Source organism: Hippocampus zosterae, chromosome 12, assembly GCF_025434085.1.
Source record: "Hippocampus zosterae strain Florida chromosome 12, ASM2543408v3, whole genome shotgun sequence".
Classification (NCBI taxonomy): domain Eukaryota; kingdom Metazoa; phylum Chordata; class Actinopteri; order Syngnathiformes; family Syngnathidae; genus Hippocampus; species Hippocampus zosterae.
Window position 1 is genome coordinate 6,504,541 of NC_067462.1, and position 17,034 is coordinate 6,521,574.

Consider the following 17,034-nt stretch of genomic DNA (forward strand, 5'->3'; position numbering starts at 1 on the left):
TGATTATGGTGTTTGTTTGGTTGGAGCAATAACTTCTCAAAGTACCAGTGTCTATGGTTGAACTTTGACTGGTCATCTCTGGAATCACAAATGGCCATTTTCGGATTTGACTGAGCCAAAGCAAAACGGGTAGCTCCTATCCCTAACCACGAATTGCCATGATCATGACAGATGGCAAGATTGTGTTTTAGTCGTTTACTAATTCAATCGTATGTCATGGGTGCTGCAGACAACCATCTCATTTTATCTTCTCCCCCCCCCCCTCTTTTTCTGAGCACATTCAATATTCGTCTTATAGGTTGTTCGGAAGAAAAAGCGAAACTGTAAACACGAGCAATGATACCAGCAGTAAAGCAGATTCAGGCCTTGGCTTCCGTTGCACGTTATGGCTGGAGGCCACGGATGGTGCATCAAACTGTGACCTTGCACGGAGTCCATCCTGAACTCCCCGAGCACTATAGCATCAACTTGGCACTGTAATGAAAAGGACCATCTTGGAGAAATAAAGCTGCCAGTGGTGATGGAAAAAAAAAATTAAAAAAATAAATTCCCAAAGCATCGTGCAACAACATGTGGGAAGGAATCCAAGTTGGATCATAACGCTCAAGCACATACTGGACTTCCACAAACAATGGCTGCAAGCTGTGCCGTTTGCCCAGGCTGGAGAAAAATAAATAATAAAACAACAACAACAAACAATAAATAAATACCTCAATATAACAAAGTAATCAAATGATTTAAAAAAAAAACAGAAACAGATGTGTACATTAGGGATGCATTGGCTTGTACACCACAAAACCTAAAAAAAAAAATATCAACAATAAAAATAAAATAAATACAAATTGGGGCGGCCCGGTAGACCAGTGGTTAGCACGTCGGCTTCACAGTGCAGAGGTACCGGGTTCGATTCCAGCTCCGGCCTCCCTGTGTGGAGTTTGCATGTTCTCCCCGGGCCTGCGTGGGTTTTCTCCGGGTGCTCCGGTTTCCTCCCACATTCCAAAAACATGCGTGGCAGGCTGATTGAACACTCTAAATTGTCCCTAGGTGTGAGTGTGAATGGTTGTTCGTTTCTGTGTGCCCTGCGATTGGCTGGCAACCGATTCAGGGTGTCCCTCGCCTACTGCCCGAAGACAGCTGGGATAGGCTCCAGCACCCCCCGCGACCCTAGTGAGGATCAAGCGACTCGGAAGATGAATGAATGAATAAATACAAATTCCTCAGTTTGATCATTTTATGCACTTGGCCAAATGTGTCCCAGCGCCAGCTCTCTGCTTCCTTTTGAATGAAGCAGATGCTTTCACAGCCAGAGGAGACGGCGTCCTCGATGGTCAGCCAGCCTACTCGCCGCGGGGCAATGGCCACCCTCGGCGGAAGGAGGAATTTTGGGCTCATTTTCCCCACCACCCACCTCCACTCAGTTTAATGGGCCGTTGGCGCCCATGCGGCTCCACCAAGGTGCACCGTTTTGTTTTCTTTTCTTTATTTACGCCCTTTTTTTTCTATGTCTAATGTTACCCCAAGCTCCAAGGCGCCACGTGACGGGGGACAGACACCGTAGTTTCTCCCAGAGGGACTCGCTTTAAAGGTTTTTGCTTGCGTCATCACAACATCCCGTTTCAAATACGTTGATTGGGTGACCCAAAAATAAATAAAGAAATGTTTCCGGTGACCGGCATTTTTGGTGCATCACTGGTTTATATTCATGCAAACATGACATACATGGCTATTATTATGAATTATGACCACAAAAAAAAACTCGCAGAAATAAATAAATAAATACATAAAATGATGTGAAAAAGAATTGTAAATAGCACGGCCACCTGATCTATATCTATTTCGGTGTACATTGAAACTGTAACATCTATTTCTGTGAATGCATACATTTTGTTTTTCTTCTTTCTACCCACATTCTTGCTGCTGTAGACTGTAAATTTCCCCAGTGTGGGACAAATAAATTATTCTTCTAAATCTTATTCATTCATTCATTCATTCATCTTCCGACCCGCTTGATCCTCACTGGGGTAGCGGGGGGTGCTGGAGCCTATCCCAGTCGTCTTCGGGCAGTAGGTGGGGGACACCCTGAATCGGTTGCCAGCCAATCGCAGCGCACACAGAAACGAACAACCATTCGCACTCACACTCACACCTAGGGACAATTCAGAGTGTTCAATCAGCCTGCCACGCATGTTTTTGGAATGTGGGAGGAAACCGGAGCACCCGGAGAAAACCCACGCAGGCCCGGGAAGAACATGCAAACTCCACACAGGGAGGCCGGAGCTGGAATCGAACCCGGTGCCTCTGCACTGTGAAGCCGACCTGCTAACCACTGGACTACCGGGCCGCCCATTATATCTTATCTTATCTTATCTTAAATATGGGGACATCCTCCCTAGTTTGGTGTAGGGTGGCCATGCAGTGACGCTTACGGACAGGATATTAAGACAATATTTCATGACAAAATTGAATGTGTCGAATTTCGTTAATTTGGGAGTCAAACAAACACCAAATGACCATCAAAAGTGTATGTTTGAATTTGAAGTAGCTGATTCTTATGAATGGAATAAAGACAGAAAACAAAGGTGGGCCTTGTCACTGTAAAATTAATGCACTGAATGCTAGTCAGGTGTTCAAGCCTACCTAAAATTTTTTGTGGACCACGGTATTCAGATGCATGACCCCCATATTATGAGTTCAAAAGAATTTCGGTTGTTTATGAATAAAACACACTTATAGCGGTAATTAAATGTCGTTTATGTTGCTCCCTAACATAGACAACTAAAAAACTATTTTTGGAAACAAACGAAATTGCAAACTGCAGTGATAAATACCCATTATTGATACGACTGACATGTCTAAAAAAAAAAAAAAAAAAAACGAAGATAGGCACTTTCATGCACCCATCACACCAACCCTGCAAATCGAATAGTTTGATTCACCCTTAGTTTGGCACATGCTTTCTCAACTTTGCCCTGCGGGGACGATGCTTTCCATTTGTCAAGAGCTTCATTTCTCTATGGCCTCTGGGCTCGGAACGTCCCAAAAAAAATCCAACAACAGAAAGCTCCATTGTTCATAAGGACACAGAGCCACCCGCAGGTCTGTGAACCAACAATCACTTTCACAGTCTGCGAATGAACGCCCGTTTTGGTTTTTTTTCCAGTCCCATAACGGTTTGCGAGACACTTCACATTGGCGCAACAGAACAAATGTCACTCACCCGTGAGGTTCCTCAGACCCAACTGACGCAGGCCAAAGTTTCCGTCGTGTCTGTAGTTGAGGAAGATCGCAAGGGAGTAGTGGTCCTCGTACAACTTTGTCCCTCGGATGATTCGCAAATTCTCCAATGGCAAGTAGTCAAACTGGTTCAGAGCCACCAGGACATAGCCCGTCACTTCCCGGATCGACTGCAAGCAGAAAGAGGCAAGGTTCTGGTTAGGATCTTAAAACATAAATAAAAGTCTGAAATCTGAACCAATCCCATTCGAGTCTGATTTCAGTGACTTTTGTAAGTTGTCTTCATACTTGCATACTTGCTTTCCTGTATGAATGTTTCCAAAGGTTTAATCCCGATTGCTAATCTGACTCCCTTTTCTTTGAAATGCATTTTTTTAAACTGCTTTTTTCCCGTCTAGTTCAGAATAATTCTTCTCTGTGAAGCTCCATTTGCTTCTTTTTAGATGCTCAATCAGTTTATTCGTATTTTGCGCAAAAAAAAAAACCAAGATGCAGCTAGATATTTGTCTTTTATTGTACAATATAGGCTACCTGTGGGATTCCTTTTGGCTGACTTCTTTCCTGGCTTGAGCTTTTGCCAACTGCCTGTCTGGACTGCTTTGTTTCATTGCGTTAAGACCTCTTAACAGGTGAATAGACTCAGAGTGGCATTCTGCCAGCTGCCTTTGTAATTATACATGTTCCTTTGGCTCAATTTGTGTCATCCCTCCACCTGATTCCAATTCCTGATTCCAACTATTCAGCATGCAGGACGTACACCCCCCCAGCTCCATCCCCCATTAAATTTTTGATTTTGGTTCACTTCTGGTGAAACCTGAGCAGAAAATATCGAGCGGAAACTATTTTAAGCTTGAAGCCTTCCTTCCGAAAAACCAAACAATATTGAAATAACAAAATTGCTTGATCAAATGATTGGATGTGCGGGATGGAGACTATGAACCAAAAACAGTATCAAAACAGAGAAACGGAGGTGTGTGTGAGTTTCGGAGGGGTGGGCTGGGTGGGGTTGCATCATATCATTGACAGCATGCGCCTCCGAGGTCACTCTCTACATATTCATTCATGCCAGTGAGTTGACTCAGAGCATCTGAGTGAAGAATATTTGCTCCGGGGTTGGAGACCACATTGCAACACTTGCAGTAACACAAGGTTCAGTGCTCGTGTCTCATCGGGGTCCCGGGGGGTGAGTGCGCCAAGTGGGGCAGGCATTACTTCACACTTTAAATGTTATTTAGGACTGGGTATAATGTCTGCGGAGACTTGGGCAAAAAGCCACCGAGAAGAAGCCGATGTTGAATAAATCAAAGCGACAGGCTGTGCACTCTTCCACCCATCCGCCATCATGGTTGCCGTCACTAAAAGACAAGCGGTCAGATACATCTTTCCACGCTGGCCTGTTGATAATCAACAAGTGTGTGCGTGTATGTGCGTGTGAAATGCTATTGCAGCTGATGCGCGGAGCTGATATAAATGCTTAGGAAGCGCTGGTCTAGCGGCATAATCATAGTCGCTGACAGCTGTCAGAGAGCATGGCCATCCACCAGCAGTAACTAAGCCGCGGCTGCGGCTCTGGCGTCATTGCCCCGCTCATTCCCGTTAATCGGAACAGGCGGTCCCTCAGACTGGTGAGTACGCGCGGATTCAGTTGAAACAATGACAGCAAAAATACTGTAGCTGCGTGGTGCGAGTGGCCTTGTTGAACTATGCGTGGCGCGGGGTCTGACAACTTTATGGGGACCAAAATATGAAGTTTGGCACGTTGATACAAACGGAGTTGAGGCCTTAAGCTTGGGTTGGCTGATTGAAAAAGACAATATTGTCTCAGGAGAAATGAGTAAGAAAGTCATCCATCACATTGGAACAGGATGAGGGCGATCTGTTTTTTGGAGGAAGAAGTAACTTTGTCCACGAGGGCTTTGTTGTAAAGACCGCGGAGGCAGATGACCGATAATTCAAAGGATGAATAGTTTCTAGTTTACTTTTCCAGCACGGACAAATAAATAAATAAATAGAAATAGAAATAAATAAAGGAAAATTAAAGAGTGCTCATTAAGTTTAGCCTTAAGACTTAAAAGGGGGGGCAGCGATGCGGCCCAGTGCACAGCCTTATGGGAATAAAAACACTGCGTTTGGCAAAGGGTCTATGCAACTTGTTTTTCATCTTGCAAATGTTTACACAAGAATTCCGCAAGAAATCATACAAACACTTCATGACGACCAACTTTTTGTGGGTGAAATGAGCTCAGTGAAAGTCCTCACAGCCCTTGGTCAAAAAATATCTCTATCCATTTTATGTCATGCTTAGGTCAGAGGTCGTGACACAAATAGACGTAGTTTCCGCTTTGTTACTTCTTCCTGTTAATAAAACACATTTAATCCTCAGCACAGGAATAAAGCAGTCGGGGGTTTTCCACCTCCCTCCAAAAGTGTGCTTTTAAGCTGCGTCTCTGAGTTTCGCCAAGATTGTTTCCTTCCTCTTGTGTATTTTGAGCCAGTTGCGCACCAGACGTATGGCCTTATACGTATATGTGTGTGTCTATATACACACACTGTGTTATTTTCGCCATAGAGACAGAAAAAAAACATCAGGTTAGAAAAGGGGTAACGCAGGGCTCCTATTCGGGTTTTTGTTTATGTTTCCATGGCCTTTAAAAATCTGAATACTGCCAATAATTGAGTTTGAAAACATTATTGACCGCATATACAACACGCTGCTGTTTACCGCGGCTCTGTTTCACATTATATTAAGATATAAAATATTCTTGTTTGCCTACCTATTGATATCAGACGGTGATAATAGTGATATGTGATGACACAAGACGGTATTGGAGCAAAAAGCAATGCGCTCCACTCTCAGAAACTACTACCAGAATATTATAAACAAACATCGCTGAGGATGATTAAATGACAAATCATTCAGGGATAATGTCCAGATGTCCAAATTGGAACACTTGGTTTAAATGCAGTCGTGGACCAGCTGAGGCCTGTTCAACAATTCGCTTTCTCCCTATCGGGAGGGGTTGTTCAACCTTAAAAGACAACCCAACATTTTAAGTTCACAGACTATGAAAAGCTCAAGGTTCAGTGCCATTGCCTGGGGAGCCGCTCCATATTCTTTCGCTTTAAATTTACCCAAAAGCAAAGAGTGTCACAAAGCAGTACGTGTCATGAAATTTTGCGACATTCATGTGGGCATACGCAAGTAAAGAAAGCAATTATTTCAGGGCAGACACACTTCATGAGATTGTTTTTGTTCTTCTTTTAATCAGTCTGATTTGCACAGGAGACGGTTGAGTTGATTTATTTTTCAGTGGAATTGATAATTACCTGCTAAAGACAACACCAAAGGCCTTCATTATCCTGAATTTTCACGATAAAAGTAAACCTGGCTGTAACATCCAAATAGCTCATCGTACGATCTTCTCGAAGCTCACGCCCGTCCTTCAACTGACATCCAGTAAGCAACGCTATTGAGTCATTTCAAAAAAGATACTGTAACAGTAAACGGTGAACCGGTATGCGCGACAGCATAATGTTGACATTGTAAGCTAGCCAATGCACCCGCCTCGCACACATGCATCCCCGGAGAGCACCAAAGTCCCAGTAACAGTGAACAAAAGAGACAGCGAGAGCCAGATTCACTAGATTAAAAGGGATTTCTCCCCCTTCCTCCTCCTCAGGCCGGAGCATTTGTGAACGGAAGTGTGGCAGCGGAACAAACCCCTCGCTTGAGTTACTGAGACGTGCCCAGTTTTGAAATGGAATCCTCCAATCCCCAAACTTGTAAATGGGACGGCGAAGGAGGGAGAGGGAGCTTTGCTGGAGTCAGCAAAGCGAGGAAGGTGAAAGGATCATGAAACTGACGCAGGGATAGAGCGGCACGCCGCGGAATGATCAGTCAGATGGATCGGACCCCACATATATTTGAATAAGTAATTAAAGTGTGGCTGTTTTTAGTTCCGAACAAGAAGGAGGGATTGCTGAAGGGTCCGGAGTGGGGTGAAGGATGGCTGGAAGTCTCGTGACACAATTACCATGTGGGAAGACACTGAAAGACGTTAGCATGATTTTCTCATGTCATTTCCACACAAGTTGATGAACATACAAATATTCAAGTGTAGGCATGCGTGCCACGGGTTACTGGTCGATGACAAAATGTTTACTTTTGGTTTTGCTAAATTCAGATAATAGCCCATTTTAATCAATTGTGGTTTCTCTGGCGGTATTAGCATGTAGCGATGAATGCTACTACATCAAACTGAGATATTTCTCCCAGTTTGTTCCACTTTTGGTAAGACAAATACTGTGAAGTATCCAAAAGACTTCTATGTACTACTATACCACTGCAAACAACCGCCATTGTAAGCATTTTGTTCAAATTGCACTTCAAATAATGCTAATGGAAATGGGAACATTGATTTGTTCTTAATCATCATTAGCGGACAGCACTCTGAAGCTCTTGAGAAGGCAATACGCAGTGCTGTTAAGGAGAAAGACTGACAACTGAAAGCAACATTACAACAAGAAGTTTAATGGCTCACGGGGCTACATTTCCTTGGACGATACCAAGCTTCGGACGCTTTTTTTTTTTTTTTTAAGGGGGCTGCAGTTGTCACTTTATGGATTGCGATGCCAGATAGCAGGCGGCATTAATTTGAGCCTCAATTTGTCTCGCACATCCCACCTTGACACGGAAGAGATGAAGACTGATCCTGAGATTGAACAGTGGAGAGACACCCGCTTCCCGCGGGGAAGACTTACGGCTCCATCAGAGCACTTGTAATGAGTGGACCCCTGTTGGGAATTCTGCAAATGGACTAATTTGTAATTGATTCAGTGCATTAATTACCATCCCGGTTATGCCTGTGTCATGGTTAATACTGTGCCAATCTGACGAGGCTAGGAGGCCCCTCTGCAGTGGGACCATTCGGGTGAAGCAGGCATTATTCAATTATGCCCCACATATCGGCAACCAGGCAAGTCTTAATCCGTGAGTAATCACTTTCCTGCGATGCCTAACTAAAAGCTGATGTGAGGAGGAGGGGTTGCGGGGAGGGGGGGCAGTGGGGGTGGACCACAGATCCATGTAGCCCCTGGTTAGGTCTTTAATCAGGCTTGGGAATAAATTCCCATTGGTGTTTTGATTATACAACCGCCGGAGAAGAGATATGACAGAATGCAGGTTTTGCAACGTTTGAAACAGGAAATGTTCATGCGACATTGCATATATTCTTACAGGTGTGGGGATAATCTGCTGTGCATTGAAATTTTGTACAGCATTTTAACCACATGCATTCATGCATCTTGATTTGCTACCGGAATTTTCTTTCAAAAAACACACCTCCTCCTACTTGCAAAGCGATTGAGCCCACTTCTTTTAGTTTAATTCATAGTCCGAGTTTTTATTATTCATTCATTCATTCATTCATCTTCCAAGCCGCTTGATCCTCACTAGGGTCGCGGGGGGTGCAGGAGCCTATTCCAGCTGACTTCGGGCAGTAGGCGGGGGACACCCTGAATCAGTTGCCAGCCAATCGCAGGGCACACAGAAACGAACAACCATTCACACTCACACTCACACCTAGGGACAATTTAGAGTGTTCAATCAGCCTGCCATGTATGTTTTTGGAATGTGGGAGGAAACCGGAGCACCCGGAGAAAACCCACGCAGGCCCGGGGAGAACATGCAAACTCCACACAGGGAGGCCGAAGCTGGAATCGAACCCGGTACCTCTGCACTGTGAAGCCGACGTGCTAACCACTGGACTACCGGGCCGCCCTTTATTATTAATATTATATATTTTTTTAATTCCACTCCGTTTCTGTTTTTCTCATCTGGATTGCAAAAACGATCGCCGGACATTTGCAAACCGTTTCAATGGTCGCAAACAGTTTTTTCATTTGTCACCACCAAATTTGGAAAATGTTCAACATTTCTTTCTCCAACATTTGGGCCTTCGCTGTTCAATGACGTTCCAATTTAAGTGTGTTGTGCCTTGTCGCTCGTCTCAAATACAAAGTAAATGTTATTAGTGTGGTCTGAGGTGTTTTGATGCCAAATCCATAATCCCGCTAGTTGCTCAGTACATAGTGTTAGAAAACGTGATTTCACTGGTGGCTTCGCTACGTACCTAATTAACAGGACAGGAGATGAGATGATAATTGTGCGGAGATGTGGGATTTTCATGATAAAGTTTGTGTAGCAAAGCACATTTATGGGTCTCGGGACAAAATTTTCCCAAATTTTTAAATGATTTGTACCCAGATTTAAAACAGGATTGATATTTTCGGGCCGCACTTCACACTAGGCAGTACATGCACTGCCTCCGTTAAACTACGATGTGCCGTTTACCGACACCGTTATCGTCGGTGGAAGCAGGCTGCACAACAGTCTCCCACAAGATCCAAGAACAAAATTCACACAACAAAGTTTCATCTCGGGGGACAGAATCTGCTCTTATCCCGAATGTTATTCATGGCTGCTGATTTCTTAAGATATAAAATGTGGGGCTATTTATTTTGGAATGATTTTATTTTGGAGAGATAAGAGCTTTACAGCATATGCATTCTTTGCTTTCTTCATGTCGAATTGGTGTCAGACCTAAGCAAGAACCGCAAAAAAAAATAATCATAATAATAAATAAAAGTTTTTTATCAGCAGTGGCCTTCGACTAGCATGCTCTTGGACACAACACAACAACAACAACAGCACTAATATCTCTCGGGGTAATGCCACTAGTTCATGCCCTTTCCCGCATTTATCACTGCGGGAATCATAAAAAGTCCAGAGGCTCCGTTAAATAATCTGCATCGATAACATGTACCTTCTATCCAGACAGGGTCATTTCCCACAGCGACGTGGAACACGCTCATTTACAAACTGAGGTTTGACATCTGTCGGCAGGAAAATGTAAAGAAGTTGCATTACGCTTGAACACAAGAAAAGATGTTGGTGAAATGTTGCGATTCCGCCGCTAGCTTGGATTAGGTTCTTGTTTGGTGGGGTTATTTTTGTTTTGTTTTTTTGTTTCCCCAAACCACGCTTTGATTTGCAGCACAAGGTCTTGAAAATCAGTCCTCGATGAATCAAGTCTGCTCTCTCAAAAAGATGATTTTGGGACACAAAGCAATGCACCGGGTCACTTGAAACGAGTAATCCGTAATAGCCATGGTTGTTTTGGTTGTCTTTTGGTGGCTTGTACATAAGGAGGATTCAAGAAAAAAACAACAGTTTTGTGTGTTACGCTGTGGATGTGTGGCAAATGTGCCAAACAAGAGCCACATTCATCGTTGCTCTTAATCAAAACAAAATTGCGAACCGAGGATTTTTTTTGTCTTCCTCACGAGTCACAATGGAACAAATCCGATGGTGCCTTAAATATAAATTGTAGTCAGATTCAGAGATATTTTACTGTGCCCAAAACCATTAAATTGTGAGTCTAGTCAGGCACCTTTGTGCAGGTCCGATAGCCACGCTAACCTCCAAACCCTTCAGTCCTCCGCGAGGAACTCTTGTGAGACTTAACCGTTGCATCAGGAGGGTGACGGCAACACTTAACGGCCCTAACTGCATTATTAGCTAATAAAGTTTGATAGGACTCCCTGCTCTATAAATTTAAGAGACAGGGGGAGACACTGTGGTTCTGTTAAGATGAATTGTCAGTTTAATAATTTATGTTGGGGTTAAAAAAAAAAAATTGCACGTTCATGGATCATTGTATACCGTTGATGTTACGGAATATACGGATGATTAATGAAGTCAAACACGTATCACACGCTACAACCGCTAGAAAAGAAAATGAGCCACATACAGTATGTATCCAATTTTATATATATATATATATATATATATATAGACACACACACAACAAAAAATGATGATCAGTTATCAGGTTACAAGGTGCATGAAAGGGTTAAAACGAGAGACGTATCCAATCCAATAGGATATGGCCTCATCGTGTAACCGTAGAGGAACTCTCTAAAATTGAACAAACTTCCTCTCTGCGCAGAGAACCAAATAATCCGTAGTTGTTTTTTTTTACCCAGTTGGCTGCCCCCACACCTCTTTGTCTCTCTCTCTCTCTCTCTCTCTTACACACACACACACACACACACACACAATCAAGCGCCTCGTGGTGGTTTATTTGGCCGCGAGAGCCATCATCATTTGTTTAGGAAGGAAAACAAACCCAATACAGCCAATCATGATTAAATAATAAAAGCATCTGACATTTAAGCAAGACACGGCGTGCGCTGCAGTGTGCTTTTATTATTACAGAATGAACACAGACGCTCGCAGCAGAGATTTCTCAGTTTACCGTGAACTGGGTTTACATATTGGATATCACGTAACATTCACTTTTCCTGGTTATTCAAATATTTGACGCTCAATAAAGAGGGAGTGAAAAAAAAACATGACGTGGTCCTTCCAAGTGGAAAGGTGGTCAAAGCGAAGACATGCCCTGTCATTTCTCAGACAGAGTTTACGATTCAACAACATGAGTTGTACGTGTTGTCATTTTGTCTATGCTCATTGTTGAACAGATAGAAAATTGGTGACTAACGCATAGGCCCACGTCTTAAGTCTCCTAATCCAAAGACAATGTTTGTATCTATGCCACTGTGAGTATGGTAATGGTAACAATGACTTTTTTTTTTCATTAAAAATATTCTATATAGGTTTCATCTCCTTCTCACACATTTCAATTGAAAAAGGGGTGGCGGGGGTGAACAAATACAATATTCCCGTCACTAGTCTTTTAAACAAGAACACTAAGATGAATGAATGGAGATGAGATCCTTTCCGGGATAACAGCTGCGATTATGGCGAGAAGTAGCTTTTTTATCTCAATGTTTTATTGCAAGGTCTCCCTTCTTAATCATATTCTTTATCTTTTCTTTACCTGAAATGTGTCACCAACAGACAAAGAGCTATCGTGATCATAATTTCGTATAATCAGCTCCAACCAAGGTATTATTACCGTTTACTTTTTTTTTTTTTTTTTTTTTTAGGAACGACAACATAAAAGCTTTTCACATCGTCTGTTCGACGACAATGTTTTTTGTGTTATTTTATGGTAAATTTGGAGATGACACAATGCTTTATTTGTAAGACATAAGGGCCTATTTCTGCAACGACCTTGCCTCTGCTTTGCTAAGGCTCCCGTTTTATTTCCAATTTCACCTCGTTTGTCCCACAGGCTCCCTTAACGATTTTTAAACGCCGGGCTCTTAAGTACGGAAGCAAAGTGACACAACTGTGCCATCCCTTCCCCTTTCATACACCCTATCAGCATGGCAACGGAAGCAGTTCCACAAAAGAGTCTAAAAGCGAGGGATGATCGAAAATATGACTTTCCTTCTCTCTCCAAGTTGAGTTGGCTTTCACAGGTCGGCAATTTTGACCACAGCTGCCTGTGACACCACCCTTAACCCCACTTGCTACCCCCCCCACCCCCATCCGCACCCCCTCCCAGCTATTAATTCACAAAAGCCATGGGTGATATTGGTTGAAGGCTAATCAACATTTAAGGTCTTCTGAGTGCGCTATTATGCAGAAATTGATGGATGGTACAATTACACCCGGTGTCACTTAGCTAAATGGCTATGTTATCCTAATGAGTTTTCATCCAAACACCGAGTATTTAGCAAAGGGAGGGAGGAAGCGTCACGTAGGATGTACAGAGAAGCGGTAGAATAATACATTGTGAAGCAGGTGAGGGAATTGCCGACGCTATAATGTTGGGACGCTATCATGTGGTGGAAATGAGCTCAAATAGAGAGGAAATGAAGGAATTAGCGCAGGGCAGCAAGGCCAGGTTGACGGTAGGCACCAAATATTCAAACCGGGCAACAGAGTCAAGTCAAGTCAAGTCAACAGTATTTCTCGAGCACTTTCAAACAGCCGTCGCTGCATACAAAGTGCTGTACATGGAGCGATTGAACATGCACAATAAATAGTAAGACAAATCGGTAATAAAGGCGGTAGAAAGCACCAAACATTAAAATCAAGAACAAATCTAAGAGTGACCAAAGCGATGAGTGAAGTCTCATTACTCTGCCAAAGACACACAAGGTCCCTTTTTGCATTGCACACACAATCAACCCCCCCCCCCCCATTCCCCACACATTGAATGCCCAAAACTTGTGAGTCTCAAGGTGTGGGTCTAAATATATACAGGGAATTATTACGCCTCATTGAATTTACTGTGTGCTCTGATCACTGACCAAACAATCTTTGAGAGGGAATCCCTCATCTTAGGCGCTGCTAAGTTGCAGTCCATTTTTTTTTTGAACGACACCTGATATATTGGGCTCGACGCGTTGAATAACCACTTCCCCGATACAAAAGGCAGGCATCACAATTGCCAAGCATTAGGTTGAAATGCTATTTCAAAGCTCGCATCAAATGTGACGGAGCTTTACAAATGTAAAAGCGCGAGAAAACGCATCGCGCTTGGACAATCAGTTGAACCTCTTCAATTTGGAGACCTTTGAGATGATACACGGCAGGATTTCATCCAAAATTTGCGAGGCAATTAATGATAAAATGAAAACTTTGGAATTCAAACGGCCGTTATCCACGATTCATTATTCAACACTGAATCAGAAAGCTCGGTTTCAATCATTTTATGGATTTTAACAGTGGAGAACTTTTTTTTCAACCCTAAACTAATTTAGGATGAATGGAAAAAATAGCATTCGCCAGCCATCGCTTTCACATGAAGGCTTTTGTCGGGAAAGCGTTTGCCCTTCGTCAAATACGACAACTCGTTCCTTGTTAAACGTCACTTTCAGCGCCTTCAGTTTGCTTCACCTTTTTGTTCGTGATTTCTCAGTGGTCTCGCCTCCCACGCCGCACTGTCCTCCTTCGTGTCAAATTAAAGTGATGGAAATGAACTTGGGGGGACGCTAATTGCAGTTGTCAATCCAATCTGGGTCAGGGCTGAAAGACAGAGGCTCTCGAGCACTTCATCAGTCTTCATTAATATTGAACGAGTTTGGTGAGTAGCAGGGGGCCAACGTAATCTGCACTCATCTACCGGTCCATCAAAAATTAGGAAGATGGGAGGGGGGGGGGGTACCCGTGGTGCCTGTGGGACAAATACGCCCATCAAGAAGTATGAAGAAAGATGTCAGAGGAGGTGAAGTGAGCGCTGCTTGCCATGCTGCGTGAACCTGAATATTAAAAGTGCTTGAGGACGACAACATTCACCTTCTGAATGGCCACAGATGGCCAAAATGTGATTCGAATATCTAAAATACAACTCACGAAAGTAAACAGCTCAATCAAAGGATCTGCTTTTCGATCAGTATCGTAGTAAGTCAGGATTTGTAACATTTGTCACTTCAACCTTGAATAAATAAAAAAAATAAAAAAGAGCACTAAATACGACCCATTATATATAGAATATTAACAGTATTTTGTGAGCATTATGTAAAATATGTTGCTAGCGCAGTGTCCCAAACTCCTGAACACAACACAAGACCTACACATGCTTCACTTGCATCATATTTTCTCCTCTCCAGGCCCTTTTTGAAACTACTTTTTAAGATAAGATATCCTTTATTCGTCCCACACTGGGGAAATTTACAGCCTCCAGCAGCAAGAATGTATGTAGAAAGAAGAAAGAGAAAAAAAAACAACAAACATCTTTCAATTAAATGCAATAGGAACACAAAATTGATAAATCGCAGTACTATTTACAATTTTCCTTCACATCATTTAATTATTATTATTATTATGATTGTTATTTTTTATTCATCAGCCTGACAGCAGCTTCTTGCAGCGCGGGTGTAACAGTCTCTGGCTCAAGGAGCTACCAAGTGCTGTCAGGGCGGGCTGGAGGGGGTGGGAGGGACTGGCCATCATAGCTTTTAGCTTAGTTAGCATCCTTCTGTTGCCCACCTCCTCCAGAGTGTCAAGGGAGCAACCCAGGACAGAACTGGCCTTCCTGACCAGTCGCTCCAGTCTCTTTCTGTCCCGGGCCGAGATGCTGCCTGACCAGCAGACAATGCCATAATGGATGGCCGAGGCCACCACCGAGTTATAGAACGTCTTAAGGAGTGACCCCTGAACCCCAAAAGACCTCAGTTTCCTGAGTAGGAAGAGTCGGCTCTGTCCTTTCCTAATCAGGGTGTCCGTGTTTGTAGACCAATTTTTGCATCCACATCAGTGGGAAAAGGCATAAGGTAGGCCGAGGCACAAGGTCCCCTCTTTGGTAGCTTAGCAACATTACCCCCCCCCCCCCCCCGCACCCCCGACATTTACCTCAAACCACACCGCGTGCTTCTGTCCACTGGAGTGGTTCCATCGGCAACACTATGATAGCTGGATCAAGGGAAGGGTCAAGTTCACATAAGTACTATTGAGTGCCATATAAAAAGAATACAACAGAAGTGGGGGGGCGGGGGGGGGGGGGCTATTCTCTGGCTTGATCACTGATTCATCCCAGTGAGGGAAGAAACAAATCTCTAGTTCCCAATCGTATAACAATTTCTATTTGTTGAATGTAATATACTGTACAGCTCTACAACAATAATACAAGTGTGAAAAAAGTAGATCTGTCCATTGTTTGTGCACACTTATATGCTACAATGCCTTATGCTGGATGGGAGAAGTATTTGTTTACATTCTGAAATTCTAAAGCAAACCCACCCCCTCTCCTCCCCACCATATCCCGATCATTTATGTATTATCAATGCATAATAAATGCATGAGAACACCTGCCAGTGTACGGTTTATGCTACAACAGCACTGAACAGCATTTTCTGTGAATACATTAGTTTGTAGAAAATCTTAAAAGACCAATTTTTGAATTGACAAATTTATTTAAAAAAATAAAATAAAAAAAGGAAACAAAAAATGTTTTGGTGGTTGATTTGTTTGGGTTATTTATTTATTTTTTTAACTTTCAATAATAATCTATAATAATTAATTATTCTAGAAGCCCAGCTAGCTCAAATTCTGACCTAAAAAGGTCAATGCAGTTCCAATTTCTTTCCTCTCATCAAATGTACAGTAAAATGTGAACGTTACGGTAAAATGTGCAGAGCTGACGAAAATTGAAAGAATCTGCAGTAAAGCAGTTCATGATGCTCATCTTGTTTTAAGTAAATCGGTTTCGTGTTGCACATCCGAATAATAGGCCGATGCAGATGTTAAAATTTGGCATCATCACATTTTTTTATCGACTTTAAATAATACCCAGGATGATATAGCGGAACAAGCAAGGACAATGAAGGAGAAAGGAATGGGGTCACAACATATTGGGATTTTAAATGCTACAGCTGGCCTAAATGATAATACAGTATCTGACCTGATTATTTCGATTTTTTGTTTTTTTTAATTATGTGAAAAACGTTGCACAGATTTTAAAAAATGCGAGGTGCAGATACAAAATATGTCCCTGTGTCAAGATATCCATTTATTCACAGCTGCAGAACAGTGTTAAGAAACTATGTGCTGGCAACGTGCTCATCAAAGCATTAATGCACAGAGTAAAAATTACATGTTTACTAATGTTTGCAAGGGATGACGAATCATCTAATCTAACTGTGGCTCCCTCCTGAGACCAACAAGGGCAAAGAGAAGAAAACATGAATATTTCATATGCCCGGATCTGCTTTGGAGCGTACGCGGAAAGTGACAAGTGGGAAAAGAGACACCCAAGTGTGCGTTTACCACGTTTGGTGTTCTGTTCATCAAACAGCGGAGAATAGCAATGACGAAATTTAAATGTCACAAGAGAAAATGTTCAAGTGTCATCTCGATGACCAAATGCGGATGAGTGCACAAAG

At 42.8% G+C, this 17,034-nt stretch overlaps 1 protein-coding gene across 2 annotated transcripts in view; it reads right to left on the bottom strand.

Annotated features, from left to right (window-relative positions):
- Positions 1-17,034, bottom strand: part of LOC127611236 (receptor tyrosine-protein kinase erbB-4-like) — a 155,932-nt gene that overhangs the window by 66,267 nt on the left and 72,631 nt on the right. For both annotated transcript variants that reach the window (XM_052081637.1, XM_052081636.1), the window contains exon 3: positions 3,218-3,404. In XM_052081637.1, the coding sequence (XP_051937597.1) occupies positions 3,218-3,404 (187 nt within the window). The remainder of the gene's footprint in view (positions 1-3,217; positions 3,405-17,034) is intronic.